The sequence below is a fragment of the Sebastes umbrosus genome, chromosome 16 (genome assembly GCF_015220745.1).
Source record: "Sebastes umbrosus isolate fSebUmb1 chromosome 16, fSebUmb1.pri, whole genome shotgun sequence".
Taxonomy (NCBI): Eukaryota; Metazoa; Chordata; class Actinopteri; order Perciformes; family Sebastidae; genus Sebastes; species Sebastes umbrosus.
Window position 1 is genome coordinate 3,635,991 of NC_051284.1, and position 23,519 is coordinate 3,659,509.

Below are 23,519 nucleotides of genomic sequence, written 5' to 3' on the forward strand. Positions count from 1 at the left end.
ACCAAGCCTTCGAGGCGGACCAGAGAGCGGTTGTTTGGTCCGCACCAGAGTCCGGCGTTCACACCACCCCAATGAACTGCACCAAGGGGGTAAACTAAACGGGGCTGGTGTGAACGCGCCCTGAGAGGCCACAGTCCAAAACACAGGAAGCTATCATAGCCTACTAGCTGTGTTGCACCATCCACTTCGATGGTACAAATACGTCTCTTGAATACATGTGTAACTGTATAAGCAGGCTGGCTGAAATGTAGGGATGCACTGATACCGAAAGCGAAGGTTTAAGGTAATAAGGTTTTTTCACTTGAATTGCAATTTCTGTTAATTTTGAAGATTACCTTGAAGTTGCTGGTGTACGATTTATTATTCTAATAATAAAGAACAATTAAATAAATGTATATCTATGTATTTATTTGTCACATTTTGTTTGACAAAGTTAGGAAAGCGATGTTTAAGTCAAGCCTGATGTTGCCTTACGCATAAACAAATGATCCCAGTCACTTCCACACAGTGAGGCATACAATGTAATAATTAAACACTGGTATCAGATCGGTACTCGGTATCGGCCGATACCCAAAGCCCAGGTATCGCTATCGGTATCGAGACAGAAAAAGTCAGATCGGTGCATCCCTGTGAAGGAGGAAAGTTATGTCGTTTTAAGAATTTAAACAAAGGACCGCTTGTGTAATTTTTTTGGAGCAGAGAGTCTGAAAATGACATGTACAGTACATATATTATGTTTTAAGCATGGAATTATGGAAAAACTAGATCCTTTCAGTTTTCCATAACTACGCGCTGCATTTACAGATGACATGACATGAAGACCTTTGTAACACAAACACAAACTTGTCATGGTTTCCCCTTCCATGCTTAATCACTGAGGGGGTTCCAGAGGTGTTTCAGGTGGTCCTTGAGAGGACTTGATGGTGTCAGGAAGGAATTTCATGTACCTATCTATTGTACAACAGCTGCTTAAATGGAGTTTTCCCCGTCATAACTTTTGTCTTCCCACCTCGTGTAAACAGTAACTTAATAGTAGTATATGAACGGCTCAAATGATCCTTCCTGGAACTAAATCTGATCAAGTGGTGGTTTGAATCATAAACATTTCTGAGATCAGAAGAGACATAAACACTATCAGGTATTTCCAAAAGGCAGTCTCTAGATCCACAACAACTAATACAGATAAGATGACGACAATCGCTCTACCAGAATGTCACAGGCTGGTGTCCGCCGTCTTCATCTTTGGAGCACTGACACAGTTGGGTAGTGTTGCCGTGTCCGACTGGGCGTCCCTGCAGAAGAACACAGCGGGGTTTTTACAGGCCCACATCGCCACCTCTCCACCCCCTCCTCCTCCTCCTCCTCCTCCTTTTCCGGGACTTGAACTGGACAGACGGCCGTTATTATTCACCCCTACGCGACTCACGTAGCGGTCCCTTATCCTCTCTGCTTGGTTATGCCGAACCTCGTGGTTCTGCGTTTGGCTGGAGAGGTACGCGGCAATGTTTCTGGTCCGATAGCCCTCCTCTCTGCTCCGCCCCAGTAACATGGATATATTGGGGTTCCTCAGGGCGTAGATCAGAGGGTTGATGGCTCCGTTGGCCCAGGCTAGCCAGATGGCCACGGTGTCCATTGCGGGGTTGAACGTGTAGTCCCCCAACGCTGTGACCAACCCCATTAAACAATACGGCCCCCAACAGAAAATGATGAAAACAATCATAATCAGAACTGTGGTGGCTGTTCGCATCTCACTGTAAAATCGCAGCAAGTATGCGTACGTGGTCACTGGCCTGACTCGGATTTCAGAGAGACGAACTGTCTTACAGATGTTATAATGGCAAAAACACATGAGGGAGAAGGGCAGTAGATAACATACGACGATAAGGCAGATGCTATAAGCTGTCCCCATGCGTGAGGTCCCGGAGTGGAACACGTACATACAGTGGTAGAAACCTTGCTTGTGGATTTCTGTAGGTGTTGGGATTAACAGATACCAAGGCAGAGAGAAAATAACTGCAGTTAACCACACGGCTATCAACAACTGAGTCGCTTTCTGGCGCCCGATTTTAGCCTGTGGCTGTCTGACTATGGCGTAGTACCTGTCAAAGGAGATCAGAGTCATAGTCAGGGTGGAGATGATGCCAAAGCAGGTGTTGAAAAAGCCGTTGGCCACGCAGAAACGATCCCCGAACATCCAGACGCCGTCCTTACTGAAGAGCATGACGAAGGAGAACGGCAGACACAGAACGGCGGTGAAGAAGTCGGACAACGACAGCGACATGATGAAAGCGTTGGTCACCGTTCGGAGCTGCCGGTGTTTGATGATGACGATGACGACTGCCGAGTTGCCGAGGCTGGAGAGGAGGAAGATGGAGAGAAGGACCAGGGCCTGCGTTGCCACCGTGATGCCCTGCAGGACAGAGTTGCTCTCAACGGCGCTCAGCACCGACGGGGTCGACGCCTGATGGATGAGACCGAGCTCGCTCCCTCTCTGGTCTCTGAACGTCGACAGGTTTCCTGTGTTTCCCACTGTGGCCTCTGTGGTGGCGGTCACTAGGCTGGTCACTATGGAAACGACCCTAAAGAACCAAAAAAAAAATCATCAATCAGCATAGTCTGGATACAATATGTTCTCACAGCGCTTTATGCATACCCTAAAAAATAAAACCTTTTCTTTAAGACTGGGTGTTTTTTTATACTAGTGTGAGACTAATCTTAAAGGCAGGGTTGGTAAAGATTTTAGGAAAATTTTTTGTTAAATTAATTGAAATTCTCATTACATCCCGACAGCAATCAATAAATCATATCCTCTGACAAAAAAAAAGAAAAAAAATCGGCCACAGTCTCATATTAGTTCAGTGAAATAGTCACAAAATTGAATCTATTGGATTTGTGTACATAGACACGAATTTCCCTTTTTTGTGACGTTCAGCACGACTTTCAACAACGTATTTTTGTACGTTTTCCTACGAATGTCCAGCAACACGTGATGCACACATAAACTTCCGCTCCAGGATTTTCAAAATAAAACTACTTAGTTAGGTTTATGAATAGATCGACTTGGTTAGGCTTAGGCAACAAACTACTTAGATATCTTTAGGAAAAGATGGTGGTTTGGGTTAAAATAACACCGGAAGTGGCGTTCATTATTCATGTATCATTGGAAACTCACCCATATATGTTGAATGTCTGTATGCCTGTAGACAAATTTCGCAATTTTGCATTTTCAAACACCTTAATGAAATTGCATATCACATAAAAGGAAATACAACACAGTCTCACAGCAGTTTGTGAAATAGTCACAAAATTTAATCTATTGATTCGTGTACATAGACACGAATTTCCCTTTTTTTCATGACGCTCAGCACGACTTTCAACAACGTTTTTTTTTTGTGCGTTTGTCTAGCAACACGTGACACATGTGTCAATTTCCGCCACAGTCTTTTCAGAATAAAACTACTTAGTTGGGTTTAGGAATAGATGGACTAGGTTAGGCTTAAATAACAAAACTACTTAGTTAGGTTTAGGAAAAGATGGCGGTTTGGGTTAAAATAACTCCAGAAGTGCTGTAACTTAAGTACGGAAGTTACGTGACAAAGAAATCAACTTTGACTTGTGGTTTCACACGGGACACAAACACCAGTCTCCTGGGTGAAAGTCCTGTTTTTTTTTTTCGCTCTTTACACTTCTCAGTTCACAATTACGTGGATTACATACTAATTGATTTCATGCTGACCATCACGAAAAAAATTTGAAACTTCATGTCCATGTACACGTATCAATTCATTAAATCTGGTGACAATTTCACAAATTGCTGTGCGACTGCGCTGGTTGGCAACACGAGGCTTGTTTTTTTCAGCTGGATCATTTTAAAAAATCTAGTGTAGCTTACTTTTGCTAGTTTCTCAAGTTGGCCCACCCTGCCTTTAATATTACAGCTGTATAAAGAGAAAAGGTCTGAATTTGTAAACTGTAAACCAGTCAGTGGAGGTAAACCTTGATATCCAGTCTGATATGAAATGGGCAGGAATAGAAACAAAAAATAAAATATTGAAAATGGAGGTTACTATGTCAAATCCAATATCACACCATTGTGAATTATGCAGTGAATTTGATATTAATGTAGATTTTCACATGTTCTGGAACATGCCAGAGATTATAGATATTTATTGTTTCAAGTCCTGGGAGAGTAGTTTTTCAGTAATTTGTAACCACACCACTGACGCTGTAGGAATGATATCAGCTTTTTCTACATTTGATATATGAAATCAATCCCCCTTGCTAATTGCATCTCTGATGAAATTAGTACTCTATTACTCTATTTAGAAAGTTAAAAATATGTTTGTGTCAGCTATAAGTCACTGTAGCTCCAGGAAAGGGTGCATCGACGCTGTAGCAATTCCTTCTGTTGAGTGGAATTTGTGGATAACTTGCGTACCTCAAGTAATTCAACCAGTTGCTACATTCTGGAGCCACTCACATGCAAATGATGGAATGAATGAAAGATGGATGAGTGGATGGACAGAGTGAATTACCTCGGCACAACAGGTGAGGAGGTGCCCAGCTGGCTGGTGAAGCTTGGACCCGAGGTGTCAGCTGTGTAGTTGGTGCCACTGCTGCCCCGCAGGGCCGTGCTACCGGGCGAATCCATCGACGAGGCACAAAAACAGCACAACAAAAGTCATTCCTCGTCTCAAACACATCCATTCAGATTACAGTCAGTCCGTGTCGGTTTCATGGGTTCAAACGTAGCTGCTGATAACTCCTCCTCAACCATTTGTAGTTTTCTATTTTCATTATCTCCGAATTCATCAACAGAAGAAAGGAAAAGACGAGAGGAAGTCAAATCTGTGTTCATAGGCTGACGTAATAGTGCAATATCTAGGATTTAATAATGACAGTAGTGGGTCGTCCTTTTACCACAAGGTTGGTGGTTTGATCCCCGGCTCCTACTGTCCACATGTCAAAGTGTCCTTGAACGAGTCACTGAAACCCAAGTTAGTCCCAGAGTGCTTCACAGCAGCCCACTGCTCCTAAATGCTTAGGATGGGTTAAATGCAGGTCAGATTTCATATATGTACCTTTCTGTATATGATGACACTAATAAGTTTTTTTCCAAAATAAGATCTAAATATGTAGAATAAAGCCTGACCCTTTTTAATATGATAGATACCAATGTTTTACAGCACTGTTGAAAACACACAGTTGCTTTGTATGAGTACTTATAATGTCAATCATGCTTCATCATTGTAACAGCTACAGGCGATGTCATTTGTATGCTATACAACTCCCCAGGGACCTTCTTCTATTGAAGCCCAGCTCTCTGGGGTTAAGAGGTCACTGACTTGATGCCATACATGATCCACAGGAGCCCATCATACAAGGGGATTATTATCTAGAATTTAAAACTCTGATAGAATGTCATTGTTTGTTTATCACATTTTTAAGGATGCTCTTTTTTTGTCTCTTGTTTTTGTTATAATTCTCTTAGTGTAATTTTATTTGATATGACATTTTTACATATACACTTGGCAATTTTTGTGGCATATTTGACCAAAATATGTGCTTCACATTTTGTTTGTTAACTCATTGTAAAATGTTGCCATATTATGATAAATACTAAACTGCATAATACTTGATACAGGTGTTACTAATACTGTAATAATGCAGCTAGTGATTTGTAAATGACAGTAGGCCTATTTATCCTACTATAGTCTGAAATATAAAAACATATATATTTTTGCTGTAAGCTAATTATCATTTGCAGCTGTTTTAGGTTCAGCCTGATGTTACCAAAACAAAGACCCAAAAACTCAGTTTCTTTACCAGAGCAGTTCAGTACCTCACCCGGAAGTTAGCTATTTGTTTACATTCCGTCAAAATAAACACCGCCCAGAGTCGTATTGACATGTTGTTAAAGCATGTTTGCTAAATGTGCATGAATGTCCGTTATTCGGCTGTGAGACGTGGTTGATTTATCCCCTCTGGTCCTCGTGTTTGGTCATTTAGTGACAACACGTCCACAGTGACCTCCACACGAACAAGCTAATGGCTCTCCATCAGTCCAGTGGTGAAGCTCCAGACGCTGCTGCTCCTCATGTTCTCCTCATGCTCCGTACAGCGGCTCCTCTGGAGGAGCAGACAGCAGGCTGCACACAGCAGACAGCCTCGCTGTATTCACACCTCCGTGTCGTTATAATGTCAGCAGCCTTCTGTGGGCAGATTGTGTTGTTCAGGTTTCGGCCTTTGTTTGTAATCCTTCGTTAGGAGGAGAGGAGAAAGTCCATCTCTGGTTCCTTCAGCTGCTCTTCACCGCCGCTTAGAGAGAAAACACCACCAGCTGCTCCACCCTGAAGATCTCTGTTAGGAGATATTGACACCAGCCTGCTTCTGCTCCTCTACATCTCCATTAATAACAGATATGAAACCAGACCAGCTCAGCTGCACTAAGACCAGGTGAGAACGCAGTTCTGCTCATCAACTCTCTCTCTCTCTCTCTCTCTCTGTCTCTCTCTCTCTCTCTCTCTGTCTCTGTCTCTCTCTCTCTCTCTCTCTCTCTCTCTCTCTCTCTCTCTCTCTCTCTGTAACCACGCCTTCCATATGAACGTGCAGACGTGTGACGTTTAATGCAGTTGCCATGGTAACTGGTGATAGATTTTTGCATCTATGTCCCTGTGAAATGACATTATAAGGTGTTTACAAAAGATACTGTTGATGCAAGGCACTGGATGCAGCCTACACACACACACTGTATAGGATTTGACCAGTTTGGTGGTGATCCTCCAGGAGAGTGTCATCACAGCTGGTTGGTCCTGACTGGTCCTACTGGTCTACAGCTGTAGGCCCACAGAGCTGGATCAGATTTCTGAGGCTAGTAAACTATATATATACAAGATAACATGCTGCAAAAATGCTGTCAGACCAAGAGCTGCGTATTTCTGAATTAAAATAGCGAAGCCATTGTCATCCATTGCGTGTCTTCAGCGGTGTTATGATGGTTAGTGCATTTAGACCTGTCTTTTTTTATCCAGCTTTACCATCATGACATCCATGTTATGAAGTCTTGACCCTGAGATAACAACAGCTGTGAAGTGACACTGGGATCGGCTGTCTTTGCTGTTTTATATCCATCTACCTCATGTATATAAAGCAACCTGTTACACTTATAATTCCATATTTATTTATTCCAGCACCCTTTGCGCTCTGCACCATTGTACTATTGTCTTACCGTCTACAAATTTCATTGATATGATATTAGGGCTGTCAATCAAATTAAAATAGTTAATCATGATTAAAGTGTATCATAAAGTCTGTAAAGGGGAGACTCGTGGTTACCCATAGAATTCACATATCTAGAGGTCAGAGGTCAAGGGAGCCCTTTGAAAATGGCCATGACATGGTTGGTTCCAATGGATTCATTAGGGTTTTCTAATTTCAGGTGATACCATTATCTTCACTCTAGCTTCAAAACTGAGGCCGCTGCAACCTTCAAAAGATCGATTGAGTTAATGTGTGTGTGTTAATTACAACTCCCATTTGTTGTCCTTGTTTTCAACTGTTATGTCTATTTCTGTGCAAGTACATTGAGAGTAACAACAAATGGAGTCAAATTCCTTGTATGTGTGCACACTTACTGTGTGAATAAAGCTGGTTCTGATTCAGATTCTTTGTCACGGTCACATTTCAGCAGCTCCAGCCACAGTCAACGTATGCGGTCCTAACATGGTGTTGTAGCGTTTACCTGATCTCTAGTGCAGTGCAACCACTGCATGATACTGAGTGGAGGTTCTGTCTGGACTTTGGGAACACATATATGTGATAAAATATTCATAACTCAGGATAAATTTCATAATTTTTGGTCGCTTACATGGTTAACTTTTGGACTAAAATGCCTCATTAATCTAGAACTCTAGAATTTAAATGTTTTGGTCTCCGTCCACTAGATCAAATAATATCTTTGATACAATAATAATTATTTCTCTGCTTTTGTTAGTGTTTTATCTACTGCTTCCACAGTCTTCTCCAGCAGGCGGCGGTAATGTGCCTCTAAGCTGATTTGTCAACCACCAATAAACACTAAAGAAGAAGAAGAACATTTCTGTCCTCATCCGGTTTGCTTCTATCAGATGAAACTAGTGAGAGCAGCACTGAGGAGATAAACCTGGTTTTAATCATTATTGCTCACACCATGGGTAAGTTAGCTTTTAATTTTCACTTCTCATCTGTTGCTAGTCAGCTTGGTAACATAGTTTGACCGCAGCGTCGCACATCATGGTGAGGTTTTAACAACGTTAGCTAAGCTAGCTGGGAACTAGCTAGTTTAGCTAACAACAGCCCTCTGCACTCTGGCTGTAACCATGGCTGTATCACTGGATGTACAGACGTAGGCAAAGTTGTTGGTACCCTTCCGTTAAAGAGAGAAAAACCCACAATGGTCACTGAAATAACTTGAAACTGACAAAAGTAATAATAAATAAAAATTCACTGAAAATTAACTAATGAAAATGAGACATTGTTTTTGAATTGTGGTTCAGCAGAATCATTTAAAAAAACAAACTAATGAAACTGGCCTAGACAAAAATGATGGTACTCTTAACTTAATATTTAGTTGCACAACCTTTTGAGGCAATCACTGCAAACAAGTGATTTCTGTAACTCTCAATGAGACTTCTGCACCTGTCGACAGGTATGTTGGCCCACTCCTCGTGAGTAAACTGCTCCAGCTGTCTCAGGTTTGAAGGGTGCCTTCTCCAGACTGCATGTTTCAGCTCCTTCCACAGATGTTCAATAGGATTTAGATCAGGGCTCATAGAAGGCCACTTCAGAATAGTCCAATGTTTTGTTCTTAGCCATTCTTGGGTGTTTTTAGCTGTGTTTTGGGTCATTATCCTGTTTGAGGACCCATGACCTGCAACTGAGACCAAGCTTTCTGACACTGGGCAGCACATTTCGCTCCAGAATGCCTTGATAGTCTTGAGATTTCATTGCACCCTGCACAGATTCAAGACACCCTGTGCCAGATGCAACAAAGCAGCCCCATAACATAACCGAGCCTCCTCCATGTTTCACATTAGGTACAGTGTTCTTTTCTTTGGATGCTTCATCTCTTCGTCTGTGAACATAGAGCTGATGTGACTTGCCAAAAAGCTCCAGTTTTGTCTCATCTGTCCAAAGGACATTCTCCCAGAAGCTTTGTGGCTTGTCAATATGCATTTTGGAAAATTCCAGTCTCGCTTTTTTATGATTTGGTGTCCTCCTGGGTCGTCTTCCATTAAGTCTGCTTTGGCTCAAACAGCGACAGATGGTGCGATCTGACACTGATGTACCTTGACCTTAGAGTTCACCTCTAATCTCTTTGGAAGTTGTTCTGGGCTCTTTGGTTACCATTTGTATTATCCGTCTCTTCAATATGTCATCAATTTTCCCCTTGCGGCCACGTCCAGGGAGGTTGGCTACAGTCCCATGGACCTTAAACTTCTGAATAATATGTGCAGCTGTAGTCACAGGAACATCAAGCTGCTTGGAGATGGTCTTATAGCCTTTACCTTTAACATGAAGGTCTATAATGTTCTTTCTGATCTCCTGAGACAACTCTCTCCTTAGCTTTCTGTGGTCCATGTTCAGTGTGGTACACACCATGATGCCAAACAGCACAGTGACTACTTTTCACCCTTTAAATAGGCAGACTGACTGATTACAAGTTTGAAGATACATGTGATGCTAATTACAGGACACACCTTAGTTTAATATGTCCCTATGGTCACATTATTTTACATCTTTTCTAGGGGTACCATCATTTTTGTCCTGGCCAGTTTCATTAGTTTGTTTTTTAAAATGATTCTGTTGAACCACAATTCAAAAACAATGTATGATTTTCATTAGTTCATTTTCAGTAAATTTTTATTTATTATTACTTTTGTCAGTTTCAAGTTATTTCAGTGACCATTGTGGGTTTTTCTCTCTTTAACGGAACGTTACCAACAACTTTGCCTACGTCTGTATCACTGGATGTATCACTGGCTGTAACGTTACCAGCCCACATCACTCAGTAGGAGCTATCTCAGTGGATTCATGTCAGTTTAAACACCGACCAGTGAAAGTAATATATTGTGTTGTTCCAGCAGCAGTCAGATGTTTTTAATGAACACTTTTAGATGTGGCATCTTTGTTTATCATGTCTCAAATGGCTCTTTATGGTGTTATTTATTTGTTGTACTATGTATTTATATTTGAGTTGTACTGTGAATGTAATGTCTATATTGTTTATCAGTGTCAGTGACTGCTGTCTAACTTGTCTGTATGTCCTTACAGCTGTGGCCATGACTTCAACGTGTCCAGGCACGTACTGTGGCAGGATGATGGTCAATGGATCAGTGGAGGGAGAGTGTGGTGTGAGTACTGAACAGCATCAGATGGGTCACGTTATGTGTGGGGCTGTGGGGCATTATAGAAGACGGACCCTGCCGAAATTAAAAATAAATAAATGACTCGATAAATATGTCATAAAATGCAGCAAAAATATTATTAAAAATAATTGTAACCATTAATTGATAAAATGTGACATAAATTGATATTTCTGTTTTAATTTGCTTCTTTAAGCTATCTTTGCATTAATTCCCTTATTTATTTATTTATTTATTTATTTACTCTTCTGATTAATCTTATTTATTTTTATTAATTAATTTATTTTTGCATGTTTTTTTTATTTATATGATCTATTTTTACTTGTATCTATTTATTTATGCATTTATTTATTTATTTATTTATGCACGATATACTGTACATGATACATACATAAATATATACATATAGAAATAAATATTAAATAAATAAAAAAATAATAAAAATAAATACGTAAACAAATAAATACATTTATTTATAATTAAATTAATAAAAATAAATACATACATAAAAGAGAAAATTAAACAAAAGAGTAAATAAATAAGTGAATTAATACAAAGATAAGTTTGTACGGCCTCGACTCCTCTCCTCACGTCTTAGTCCCTCCCACGGGAGATGCGAGCGGAGGAGGCGAGGACGAGACGTGAAGAAAGGGGAGACAGGCATTTAGCAAATGAGACACCGTTGCCTTGGAGCCGTCATGTTAAAGCCATGTCAGTTAAATATGACGTGTGGCACAGCTGCATCAGCTGTCCATTGTTTTGTTATAGGCCTACCGCTGTATTTTATGATGTCTGTCAGTTGAGCAGAACAGTGTTCATGACAACTTATAGGTTATATTTACTATTACTAATTCTCAACGTGGCGTAATGTAACAAGAATGAACGGATGTCGGATTTTTTTTAACACAGACATTACAGCCTTTATATATTATGTTGTGTGAAGCATTACAGATGTTTGCATGAAAAGTACTGTACTATACAAATAAAGAGACATTATTTATACTGTATATGATTGAATGATATATATATATTATCCTACACACAACACACAAGAAAAAATATGAAGTGTGGCTGTTGGGCTGGCAGTGAGTTTCTGTGGGTTGTTTTCTAATCCTAGCATGTGTGTCTGTCCTGCCAGGTTTGTCCTCGTGGAGAGCGGGCCAACCTCCAGAATGTGTGTGAACGCTGCACTGAGGCCCCTGAGCTCTACGACTGGCTCTATCTGGGCTTCATGGCCATGTTACCCCTAGTGTTGCACTGGTTCTTCATAGAGTGGTACTCTGGAAAGAAGAGGTGAGGCCACACAGGACTACACACACAAACACACACACACACACACACACACACACACACACACACACACACACACATTTCCACGATTCTCAATACCTAATTCAATACCACGGTAAAATAAAAAAAAGGAAAATGATGAGGTATAGCTCAAAGACTGTAAGAAAACACTGTAAGAAAACAGCAGAGGCTGTACACACACACAAAATAAAACAGACACCTAGAATGACTAGTGTTTCTGTTGTGTGATCTCGTGTTGTTCTCTGTGTTGTGTGTTCAGTTCCAGTGCTCTGCTGCAGCACATCACAGCCATGTTGGAGTGCAGCGTGTCAGCTGTGGTCACCCTGCTGGTCACAGAGCCGGTGGGAAAGCTCAGCATCCATTCGTGTCGTGTCCAGATGCTGTCAGACTGGTACACCATGCTGTACAACCCCAGTCCAGACTACATCAACACGTTACACTGCACCCAGGAGGCCGTCTACCCGCTGTAAGTACTTACTACATAACAGGGGGGCTTTTGAAAACCTGGGCAGAAGAAGTCTTTGAAACCACATTTAGATCTCAGAAAATACAATAAATGAAATAGCTCTATATGTATTTAACTCTCTTTAAAAGAAAAAAGATCTTGTAAAAAGGAAAATAAAACTTCAAGGAAACATAATTTAGGCTTGGGTAGGTAACATTGGAGAAACCAGAAAGAATAAACTAGATTATAAAATGATCCAAACTAAAAACCCAGCCCAGTGTTGCCAACTCTTTTACAATGAAAGTGGCTTGCAGCACTAGCTCCAGAAGTCCCTAAATCTAGAGAGAAAGTCACCAAGTCATCAACACTGACAGTCAGTCCCTTCAGGCCTCCCTCCAAAGACACTTCCCAAAATGATCATTATGAACATTAACAACGAACATGGCTATTATTAGTAGCTTGTGGAAGACTGGTGAAGCACAATGAGTGCATAGGCAGGTAGACAGGTACAGTAAGTAGGCAGACAGACAGGCAGGTAGCTGTTTCATTCGGGCTGAATGAAATGATTGGACGGGTTTATTACAGTCCTGTGACAGCCACAGATACCAGATTTTTTTCTTATTTTGTCAGAATATTTGATTGATTGATTGCTGTCGGGATGTAAAGAAGATTTCAAATAATAGGACAAAAACATTTTTATAAAATACATTACCTACTCTAGCTTTTAACAGTTGAGTAAATAAAATGAGAAAAATAAGAATAATTAAAAAAAAAAAAAGAAAACTAGAGACCTTTTTTCATATCAGCAGAGTGGGGGTGCATGGTGTGCTTGGACTCAAGACCCAAGTATATTTTTTTTAAATCCTAGCTACAGCAGGTTTGTAGCACTAAGATCAGTTTGTACTTCTTCTTTCAATATGAATGGATATTCAACAGCAAAAAAACAGGATTATGAAAACCATAACTGCCTTGTAATTCATTTTCAGAGAACCGAGCAGGCAGGTAGTAAGGTGCAGGTAATCTGACAGGCAGAGCGACAAGCGGGCACAATCCTGTTGAGGGGAGTGGCTCTTATATCCTATTTCTGTTATTTGCAGAAATATGATATAATATTAATAAGTATGTTATCTTTAGTTTATAATCACCTGATAATAAGAACTATGTTTTTGTTAGCTTAGAATGAGCCGTTTATATCTACATAGAGAGCGGGTCTTCTTCACAGAGCCGGTCGCCATGTTTCTACAGTAGCCCAGAACGGACAAACCAAACACTGGCTCTACTTACCTGTCACGTTTTTGCGTCGGCCGTCGTAGCTCTCCTACACACTCGGCACACGGGGGAGGTTTTAGTTGGTTGCAATCTCAACCTCACCGCTAGATACCGCCAGATCCACATTGCACCTTAAATATCGAAGTGTTGTTCATTAAAATATCGGGGACAGTTCTATAGAAACTCTGTGTTGTCGCTATCATTGTCAACCTCAGATATGCTCATGTTTTCTGATATGTCTGAGTCCATCATGCACCCTCTAGTGCAGGGGTGTCAAACTCATTTTAGTTTATGGACAACGTACAGTCCAGTTTGATGTCAAGTGGGTCGGACCAGTAAAACCATTGCATAGTAACCTATAAATAACAACACCTCAACATTTTCTTTTCCTGTTAGTGTAAAGAAGTACAAGAACATCCTGAAAATGTCCACAATTAATGAAAAATCCACCCCAAACTAGGAATAGAAGTGCATTATATTGCAAAATTGGAATTAATGATTAATTCTGACTTTAAAAAGTCATACATTTGAATTAATATCAATAACTTTGGCTCACTATGTCAAAATTTTGACTTTTTTAACTTAAAATCTTAAATCTTAATTCTTATAAAAAGTCATAAATGTGACAAAATATCTAAAATTTTTAAAATGAAAATCTCATTCTTTTGACATTTACGATTCATAACTTTGAGTCGTGTCTTTTAAGTTCGACTCCCCGAGTTTAAGTCAAGTCAAGTTTAACTTAATTCTCATAATTATGACTTCCTATGATGATAATTCTTACTAGTATCTCATAGTTTTGGTGTGAAAAGTCATTATTCTGACTTTAAAAGTCATAATTTTGACTTAATATCATTAACTTTGGCTTATTATGTCAAAAATATATATATATATTTTTTTACTTTTTAACATTTTGTCAAAGTATCTCCAAAGTGATGCTTGAAAAATGAAAATCTCATACTTCTCTGCAATTTTGACACTGTACAAAGTCATCCAGTGGGCTGGATTGGACCCTTTTGCGGGCCAGTTCTGGCCCTTGGGCCATATGTTTGACACCACTGCTCTAGTGTATTGTGATTTTAGTATATTATCGTCTTTGACTGACTCTTGTTTGTCTCCTCCTCAGCTATACCATTGTGTTAATCTACTACGCGTTCTGCTTGGTGCTGATGATGCTGCTGCGTCCTCTGTTGGTGAAGAAGATAGCGTGTGGTCTGGGCAAATCTGACCGCTTCAAGAGCATCTACGCCGCTCTCTACTTCTTCCCCATCCTCACCGTGCTGCAGGCCGTGGGAGGAGGACTGCTCTGTGAGTACTGAGTTCACATCCGACCGGTACCGATGTTTGACAGTTGTTTTCCTGATTCCATAAAGGAGTATATTAATGTGATTATGACCAAATTACAGTTTAGATAACGATGCTTAATTGGTGTAGGTTGAACTGTGCAGCTGTGAGTGACAGTTTGTGTGTTTCAGACTACGCGTTTCCCTACATCATACTGGTGCTGTCTCTGGTCACACTGGCTGTTTATATGTCTGCCTCTGAGATACAGGTAACAACACTCACTCACTCACTGTGTGCGCTTCTGATATGTAGCAGATTAAAAAAAACATCACCTGTCATTTGAAGTCATTTTGACCTTGAAATGTTATGTTTGAATGTGCTACAGTATGTAGAGTGTACCATCACAGTAATCACAGACCACTTCAGTGTTTAATCATGATACATTAACATTAATAATAACATTAATGATTGTATAAATTTAATTTGAATAGTGCTTTAAAGAAGAAAAAGCTGCAAGATTCAATTCTGAATTAATCATTTTTTTAATTGAATATCAAAATTATTTAAAAAAGCCTTTTAAATTATACTTATTGTTATTCCATTTACTACATACATGCAGTTCATTATGTTCTTGCTCAAAAACATTCTCATTTTCCATTTTTACTTTCGTTTAAAGCTGTGGAGTCCAACCCACAGAGCAGCAAACAGAGCTGTGATTGGCCACCAACATGCTGTTTACTGCATTATTTATAATCAGTTATTGGAAGCTGATCTCCCCGTATGATTCATTCTGACCTGTTTCCTCTGTGTGTTTCTGTGCTCCCCCCTACGTCACCACAGTCCTTTAAGAACCTGGTTGCTAAGAAGAAGCGTCTGGTCGTCCTGTTCAGCCACTGGCTGCTCCACGCCTACGGCATCATCTCCATCTCCCGACTGGACAAGCTGGAGCAGGACCTGCCGCTGTTGGCCCTCGTGCCCGGTCCCGCCCTGTTCTACATAGCCACCGCCAAGTTCACCGAGCCCAGTCGCATCCTGTCCGAGGGCGGCAACGGACACTGACGGAACCCAACGCGGATATGGCGACTAGCACTGAGCCACCAGTGGACTGACAGCAGGGTGATACTGAGGGGTTTGAATGGGCTCCGGGTTCTGGGCTGATGTGATCAAACTTCAACCAGTTCAACGACCAGATAGTGATGACATCATGAGATGTTATTTAACATTGAGGTAAACAACTTCATGATCATGATTAACTCCAAATGCTGTGCAAGTAGAGGAACTGTTAAAGTTGGACATAAGATATAACTACCCTAGGTGTTGTATATTTAATGTAGTTCCATTCAGGATTTCTAAGCAGGACCGATGGTCTTGGCTAAATGCCAACTTATTTAAATAGTTGATCATGCAAATCTTCCCATGAGAGTAAAACTTCACGAAATGGAAACTAGCTTCACTATCATGTTGGTACAATCCATGTTGAGAGTTGCTCACATAACTGTTTACATTTCATGTTAGCATGGTTGCAACTAGGGCTGTCAATCGGTTGTCCATAGTTAATCACTATTAATCGCAAATTAATCATACATTTTATCTGTTCAAAATGAACCTTAAAGGGCGATTTGTCCAATATTTAATTCGTGACTGCATCTTGCATGGTTGTGATGCTATCGCGGTGACAAAATCTGTCCACAGACAGACAGACAGACAGACAGACAGACAGACAGACAGACAGACAGACAGACAGACAGACAGACAGACAGACAGACAGACAGATAAACACCTGTCAAAGTTCTCCAACCTCCTCTGTGGTAGTTCCTGCTACATCAGGTGTCTCCAGGAACACATTTAGCCATGATGACTCACACACAGACTCACAAGGTGAAAACAATAGCAGCCACATGCTGTCACAGCTGGTGATGACAAGCTACCACACAGTGATGTCTTTAAACCAGAGGTACTCAAACCTGTCGGGGCCAGGGACCCCTTACAGGGGAGAAAATGTAGCAAGGACCCCCCTAATAATCATAACACCGATTAAGCATAATGCTTTCTACCATTGATACTCTTTGATGCCATTGGGAACTATTTGTATTCTAAACTTTTCAACCTAAATACTTCAGACCTGTTTGATAATGATAAACAGAAACACATTTCAGTTTGAATCATGTTAACATCACTTTGTTTTGCCCTGATATTCCAGGTGCAATCGCGAGTACCTGAAGACTCATGATGTATTTTAGTCTCCCGTCGCTGTCTCTTGATGTAACTGTCGTCAGAATTTCTCAATTTATCTAGATTGCTCTTAGCGTCACTTGGCGACGTGGACTGACTCAAATATTCCTCCATGCTCTCCAGCTAGCGAGCTGGCTAATAACCTAAGCTAAGCTATGCAGCAGCAGGAACGGTTTGTTGAGTGAAGCGACTGATTCATGACAGATTGACGTGACGTGTCACAATCAGATCAGAGTTTCTAACATGGGTGGGAGTAGCGGACACAATATGCTTGTTTTATTGGTGCAAATGGTCCCCATCTGTAGATATGTACTTTTTAATGATAAAGCACGAGTCCCCGGACCACACTTTGAGAACCACTGCTTTAAACCTGCAGTAGGCTGTATATTATTATAACCTTTCAGCATATTGTAATTCAAGTGTTCTGAGAGATAACTAGACTTCTGCTCCTCCTCACGGCTCTGTTTTCAGGTTTTAGAAAATCTGGCCCGTGACGGGAGACTTTGACCAATCACAGGTCATTTCAGAGAGAGAGCGTTCCTATTGGCTGTGCTCCGGTCATGTGCCGGTACTTGGCGTTCCTTCAAGAGATTTCCAACATGGCTGCCAGGTCACAAACTTTCTCATTTTACAGCTAAACCGTACACTACAAGATGATTCTGAAAACATCTGAGGAGAGAAATAGGCATTAACGTAACAGAATATTGATTCATATTTGATCAGAGCTGCCTAGTTTGACCGTTTGGTCGGAGTTCGCGAGTGATTGACTGCCGGCTCTCAGACAGCAGATGGACAGCAGACCTCAGATCAGCTCTTACTGCTTGTTTTCCTCCGCTCTGTGAAATCTTGCAGATGCCGTTAGGAGGAGCACCGGAGGACGCAGGAATCATGAGGCACATGATTTTTTTCAGGTGTTTCATGTTCTACTGTCACGATATAGCGACCGTTTTATAAAAATAACTTTTTTTGAATCATATTTGCTCCAATCTGCCTACTTCAACTTTAAATGACTCATTTAGTTTGAGCAACAGTCCAAAAACCCCAAATAGACTTACAGTGAACCTAAAGCTCCCAGCAGAGAAGCTGCAACCACACTGGGTTTGGTATTTTATAAATGTACTGAACATGTTCTGGTACTACATCGTACCGAGTTCAGATCCTGTTTTTGGAGAATCATATCTTAAAGTCACTACTCAGGTCTCACCTGTCCGTCTTTTATTTATTTGACATTCTCCTGAAGTATGTTGAGACATGTTTGCCCATCCTGTACATTTTGGTTGTAAATATAGAAAATGTTATGGATGAAGATTGATGGTGAGTTGGTTGTGTTGAAGAGATTCACTGGGCCTCATGTACATAACAAGTTCAAGTTCAAGTTTTAGTTTATTGATCACATACACATTGACATGGCAGTGAGATTCTTTGTTCCTGTTTGTTACTCCGTCATCCCTGTATAACGGACAATCGATCAATCAATCAATTGAATAACAATAATGAAGTAAAATATAATCATTATAAATATAGCGGGAACAATGAGGTAGGGAATACATAGTTATAAAATAAATAACAGAGAATATACACCCACACGCAGGCACACACACTCTCACTCACACACACACACACACACACACACACACACACACACACTCCCCCAATACAGACATACTTAACAAAGTGCAATAGAAGGGCATCTCAGCCCCGGCTTGTGCTGCTCATGTATTACCATTACATTACATTGGAGTCCCAGAGCTGAGCGTCCATTTCTCTGGAAGACAAATCCCTGGCTATCTCAGAATAATTCAGTCCTTAAGGTGTTTCCATCCAAGACTCTTCAGACCATCTGGATTAAAAAACATTCTGATGGGTTTGGTATTTAACCAATTAACAAAACGATAATGTTAAAAAACGTGTCTTAATGTAAATCAAGATTGTAGTGATAAATGACCTATGACCTTGCTGGGTTTATTTGCTTTCATGTTTTTCTTATAACTTTGTGGATGTTTCAAGGATTCCACGGAGTTCTCTTTCCCACTAACACATCTGATAATATATAATAGAGACACAGGTTAGGTGAGGGCAGACATGTAAATAGTGTCACTGCTGTGTACTTTACTTAATTATGTTTGAACTAAAGATACAATAATACACTGAGATACATAGAAGCTTTGATGCTTATGTGATGCTGTTAGTTTTGTCCTTCTGAAGCTGCTAATGTATTATATATATATATCATGTATATTACTGTAAATATATGTATGCTTGTAAATATGAGTGTGTTCAGTAGGATTTGCTACACGCACACGCGCTCAAATTACAAATAAATGTTTCACAACAGTGAGCGGTGTTTTAAAGGTCAGTGTACCTACCTGTATAATGTCACGTGATCTGTATCTAGTGTTGAATCAACATGAGCTCAAACCTCAAGTATTTATGGGTCTCTTAATTCTACAGTCTACCTGCTGTCAGAGTCAAACCAGCACTGTGCTCTCCTGAAGGCTGACATGTCCTGCACTTCATGAAGTAAACAGCACGATGATGTCATTGTATAAGGGGGACATTTCACTGCCTCATGCACATCTAGGGTTTCAGCACTTTCTGTATTAGAAAATAAAATGCCAAATGTGTCACACACACAGGTTTGCTGTCGTCTCTTCAGTAAAGTGGAGCCACCTTGTCAGCATTTGCTACAGCATGGCCTTCATTTCTCTTTTAAAGTATATTGCAGGACATTTAATATACTTACATTCTGAACCTCTCTTCCTACCATTTTCCCTCCTTCTTTTCCTTCGCCACTCATGAATTCGTCAACTTTTGGAACCAAAGACAATATTTTAAAAAACATAGTCTGACAGAAATGTGTTTTTGTTTTCGTTGGAAATGTGTTATGAGACCGTTAATTCATGAACCAACTTGTTCCTCCCAACTTGTTGAACTAGGGCTGTCAATAGATTAAAATAGTTAATCACGAATAATCTCAAATGAATCACACATTTTTTGTTCAAAATGTATCTTAAAGGGAGATCTGTCAAGTATTTAATACTCTTATCAACGTGGAATTGGACAAATATGCTGCTTTATTGCAAATGTATGTATATATATATATTATTGGAAATCAATTAACAACACAAAACAATGACAGATATTGTCCAGAAACCCTCACAGGTACTGCATTTAGCATACAACAATATGCTCAAATCATAACATGGCAAACTGCAGCCCAACAGGCAACAACAGCTGCCAGTGTGTCAGTGTGCTGACTTGACTTGCCCCAAACTGCATGGGATGATCATAAAGTGGGCATGTCTGTAAAGGGGAGACTCGTGGGTACCCATAGAACCCATTTTCATTCACATATCTGGAGGTCAGAGGTCAAGGGACCCCTTTGAAAATGGACATGACAGTTTTTCCTTGCCAAAATGTAGCGTAAGTTTGGGGCGTTATTTAACCTCCTTCACGACAAGCTAGTATGACATGGAACACAAAACTGACTCGCACGGACGAGTAGCACACTTTTGCAAGTGTGACACGTATGGAAGTGTTTTAAATAGTAGGTTTTATTGAAGATGCATGTGTTTGGGAAGTAGTGAGCATACGACTGCATAAATGAGACTTGGATTGTATTGCATGAGTTGTGTGAGAGTTTGTAAATGGATGTTTTGACACAGTTTTGTTTAACGCGGCCCCTGTTTACTTCAATTCATTAAGACTTTTCTGTTTTTTTATTCTCCGTTCACAGTGGAAGCATGAGAGAAAAACTAAGTTTTCTTCTAGAATTCAAGGTAACACAGGGTGAGGAATTGATATACAAATGGTCATTTTGTGGGTGAAGTATTCCTTTAAATCTACGATCCACAGAGCATAGACTTATAATAACAGACTGTGACAAACAGGCGTTGCTGTAGAACTCAGTGACAACCAAAGAACATTTTTAGGAACGCTCGCTTTTAATCACAGATCTTGCAACACATTTTGATTCAATATATTCCTTCGTATATTCGTTTGCATAAAACTCTCAGTGCAAACACTTTATAAACAATAATTTATCTTCAAAATAATTCATTACATTGTCTTAAAATAAGAACAAATGCAGCATGTGTACAGTAAGTCAGTGGCAAGCGTAATGTACGTCACCATCTGTTAATGATGTTTGCCCTGGACAACTTCTCTACTCAGTAGTAAACTTCAAAGTCAGTGTGATGACTACAGTTCAGTTCTTCTACAACAGTGTGTGGTCAGTTAACCTGGACATCTGCACATTCAAATAATACAATTCATAGAAGAGGAAAAATATGTCCAAAAACTACCTGAGACTACCTGAAAAAAAAAAATGAAAAGCTCAAATCAAACAAGAATCCACCTTCTGGTGCTCCCATACTGTTAGATATTCAGCTGTGTTTGATTCATTTTCCTTCAACCTGCCTTTGAAGAATTACTCTACATTCAAAACAATATCTAGTCTGATATTAGGGCTGCACGATTATGGACAAAATGATAATCACGATTATTCATTGACTTTTAGCGACAATATTTTGATTGCACTTTCACATTTAAATGAACGGCGCACTGCTTTCACTTCCATGTTGTGCTACATCCCTGTTAATGTACAAATCGGGGCTGCACCATGTCGGAAAATACTGAAATTGCAATATATGTTTTCCTGCTATATACTGTATATTGCGATATGAAATGATGCATCAACCTGGTGCACTTTGAGAGCTAAATTAAGAGGCTGGATATATAATTGTGTGTTCTCGTAAACACATTGGTTGTGTAGATATGAATGGTGACGACAGGCAAAAAAGTCACAGCCACAGAGCGTGGTAAACGAGACTAGCTTCAAGACGGGTCGGCGGGTTGTGGACATCGCCGCAGACGCAGGACGGTCCGCCCGGTTGAACGTCGCGACGAGAGCCACGTCCCTCCCTGCAGGAAGAGAGGGGCGCAGCGAGCATCGAGTCCACGGCCCCTGGAAGCGGCGAGGTTGCACGCATTTTAAAACGTCAATATTGCAGGCGATCGTGTTCATTTAATTGTGGGAAGTCAAAATCGTGCTTGCGAATAATATTTGATTAATTGTGCAGCCCTATCTGATATGATAATATTGACATCAGTATACTGAGTGGCTCTACACAGAAATAAACGTTGTGAGTGTCAGTTAGTCAGCTGAACTCTCCAGTGTAGCTACGTTAAGGTTCAGTGTGTCACTGCAGCTCTGCAACAGGAGCAGAGATAAACTGGAACACCAGTATCCAGTATGAAGGTTTAGTTTTTACAAAATGGAAGTTTTATCTCAATTTATCAATTTATCTTTCCATGAATGTGAGAAATCATTAATTGCATACTTCACATTTCTGTCAGTTCCCTTTAAATGAAGAGGGCTTCCAGCTGGATCTATAACCGATAACCATTTCATCTGGTAGAGGGAGGAGGTTGATCCGGCAAGAACAGGCACCAAGACACAGAGAGCAGACGAGAGAAAGTTAGAGCTGCAGCCATTTTGGACTGAAAATGCTTATTATATTTAGAATATGTTATTGTTCAACACAGGCCATTTCAGTAGAATATGATAATAGAATAGAAGTCATTTAGTTTCACTTTTGTACAGCTCTTTCCAGGCGGAACGTTTTACTGGCGTCCCGTTGTCGCTTTCAGTCCAAAATGGCGGAAGCGTAGCTCTGCTGCTGGGCGCTGACGTTGCAATGGAACAAACTGACTTTCACTTCTTGGCGATATACGTTCTTTGCCTCTCCACAGCAAAAAAATCTGTCGAATACTGGACGTAAATACCGGCTGAAATTCCACTATTGGAACAATATCATTTATCAGCCATCAACACACTGTGCATCCCTAGTATCTATTCAAAAGTAAACATTTTACAGCAAAAAAAGGTTTCACAAGAACTTAACGTGTTCTGTTTGTCAGCTTTACATTCAGACACGGTTTCTTATGATTGATTATTGGAGTCATGTTACTGCTGCGTTTGTACACCCCAATAAACATACTGTATGTTAGCGAAGATCTTATTAAACATGCAGTAGACAGTATATTTTTGGCATCATTGGGCTAATATCCCATAATAACCTTTCAGCATATTGTAATTCAAGTGTTCTGAGAGAAAACTAGACTTCTGCACCTCCTCATGGCTCTGTTTACAGGCAAAATCTAGCCCCTGATGGGAGACTTTGACCAATCACATGTCATTTCAGAGAGAGAGCGTTCCTATTGGCTGTTCATTCAACGGAGGCAGCTGTCAATCACTCACAAACTCCGATCAAACTTGGCAAACTAGGCAGCGCTGATCAAATATGAATCAATATTCTGTTACTGTAATGACTATTTCTCTCCTCAAATGCTGTCAGAAACATCTTGTAGTGTACTGATTAGCTGTAAAATGAGAAAGTTTGCCCCGGCTGGTGGGCGGTAATTGGTATTTCCTCAACTGATCTCAACATGGCATGATATTTATGCCAGAAATAGGCATTACAGTAACAGAATATTAATTAATATTTGATCAGCGCTGCCTAGTTTGACCGTTTGATCAGAGTTCATGATTGATTGACAGCTGCTGAGAGACG

The 23,519-nt window shown here is 40.3% G+C and overlaps 3 protein-coding genes and 1 long non-coding RNA gene across 5 annotated transcripts in view; 1 reads left to right on the forward strand and 3 right to left on the reverse strand.

The window, feature by feature from the left end:
* The window catches only part of LOC119474418, an 813,351-nt gene that overhangs the window by 232,539 nt on the left and 557,293 nt on the right, over window positions 1-23,519 (reverse strand). The window lies entirely within an intron of this gene.
* On the reverse strand, window positions 504-6,552 carry LOC119504373 (G-protein coupled receptor 135). Its single transcript, XM_037796463.1, has 3 exons — window positions 4,921-6,552; window positions 4,536-4,787; window positions 504-2,579 (listed from the first exon to the last, which is right to left on the reverse strand). The coding sequence occupies exons 2-3, from the start codon at window positions 4,649-4,651 to the stop codon at window positions 1,214-1,216; spliced, it is 1,482 nt and encodes a 493-aa protein (XP_037652391.1). The 5' UTR covers window positions 4,652-4,787; window positions 4,921-6,552; the 3' UTR covers window positions 504-1,213.
* On the forward strand, window positions 8,023-16,371 carry LOC119504384 (jnk1/mapk8 associated membrane protein). Of its 2 annotated transcripts, none has more exons than XM_037796473.1 (7): window positions 8,023-8,192; window positions 10,312-10,391; window positions 11,542-11,696; window positions 11,974-12,180; window positions 14,555-14,736; window positions 14,904-14,980; window positions 15,553-16,371. In XM_037796473.1, the coding sequence occupies exons 1-7, from the start codon at window positions 8,189-8,191 to the stop codon at window positions 15,769-15,771; spliced, it is 924 nt and encodes a 307-aa protein (XP_037652401.1). In that variant the 5' UTR covers window positions 8,023-8,188; the 3' UTR covers window positions 15,772-16,371. The 2 variants fall into 2 exon arrangements, with proteins under 2 accessions (XP_037652401.1, XP_037652402.1); XM_037796474.1 differs by lacking the exon at window positions 8,023-8,192 and adding an exon at window positions 8,227-8,274.
* LOC119504405 lies at window positions 18,344-19,860 on the reverse strand. The gene is made up of 4 exons (XR_005210555.1): window positions 19,688-19,860; window positions 19,401-19,539; window positions 18,679-18,784; window positions 18,344-18,393 (listed from the first exon to the last, which is right to left on the reverse strand). It is a non-coding gene; the product is annotated as an uncharacterized LOC119504405 (long non-coding RNA).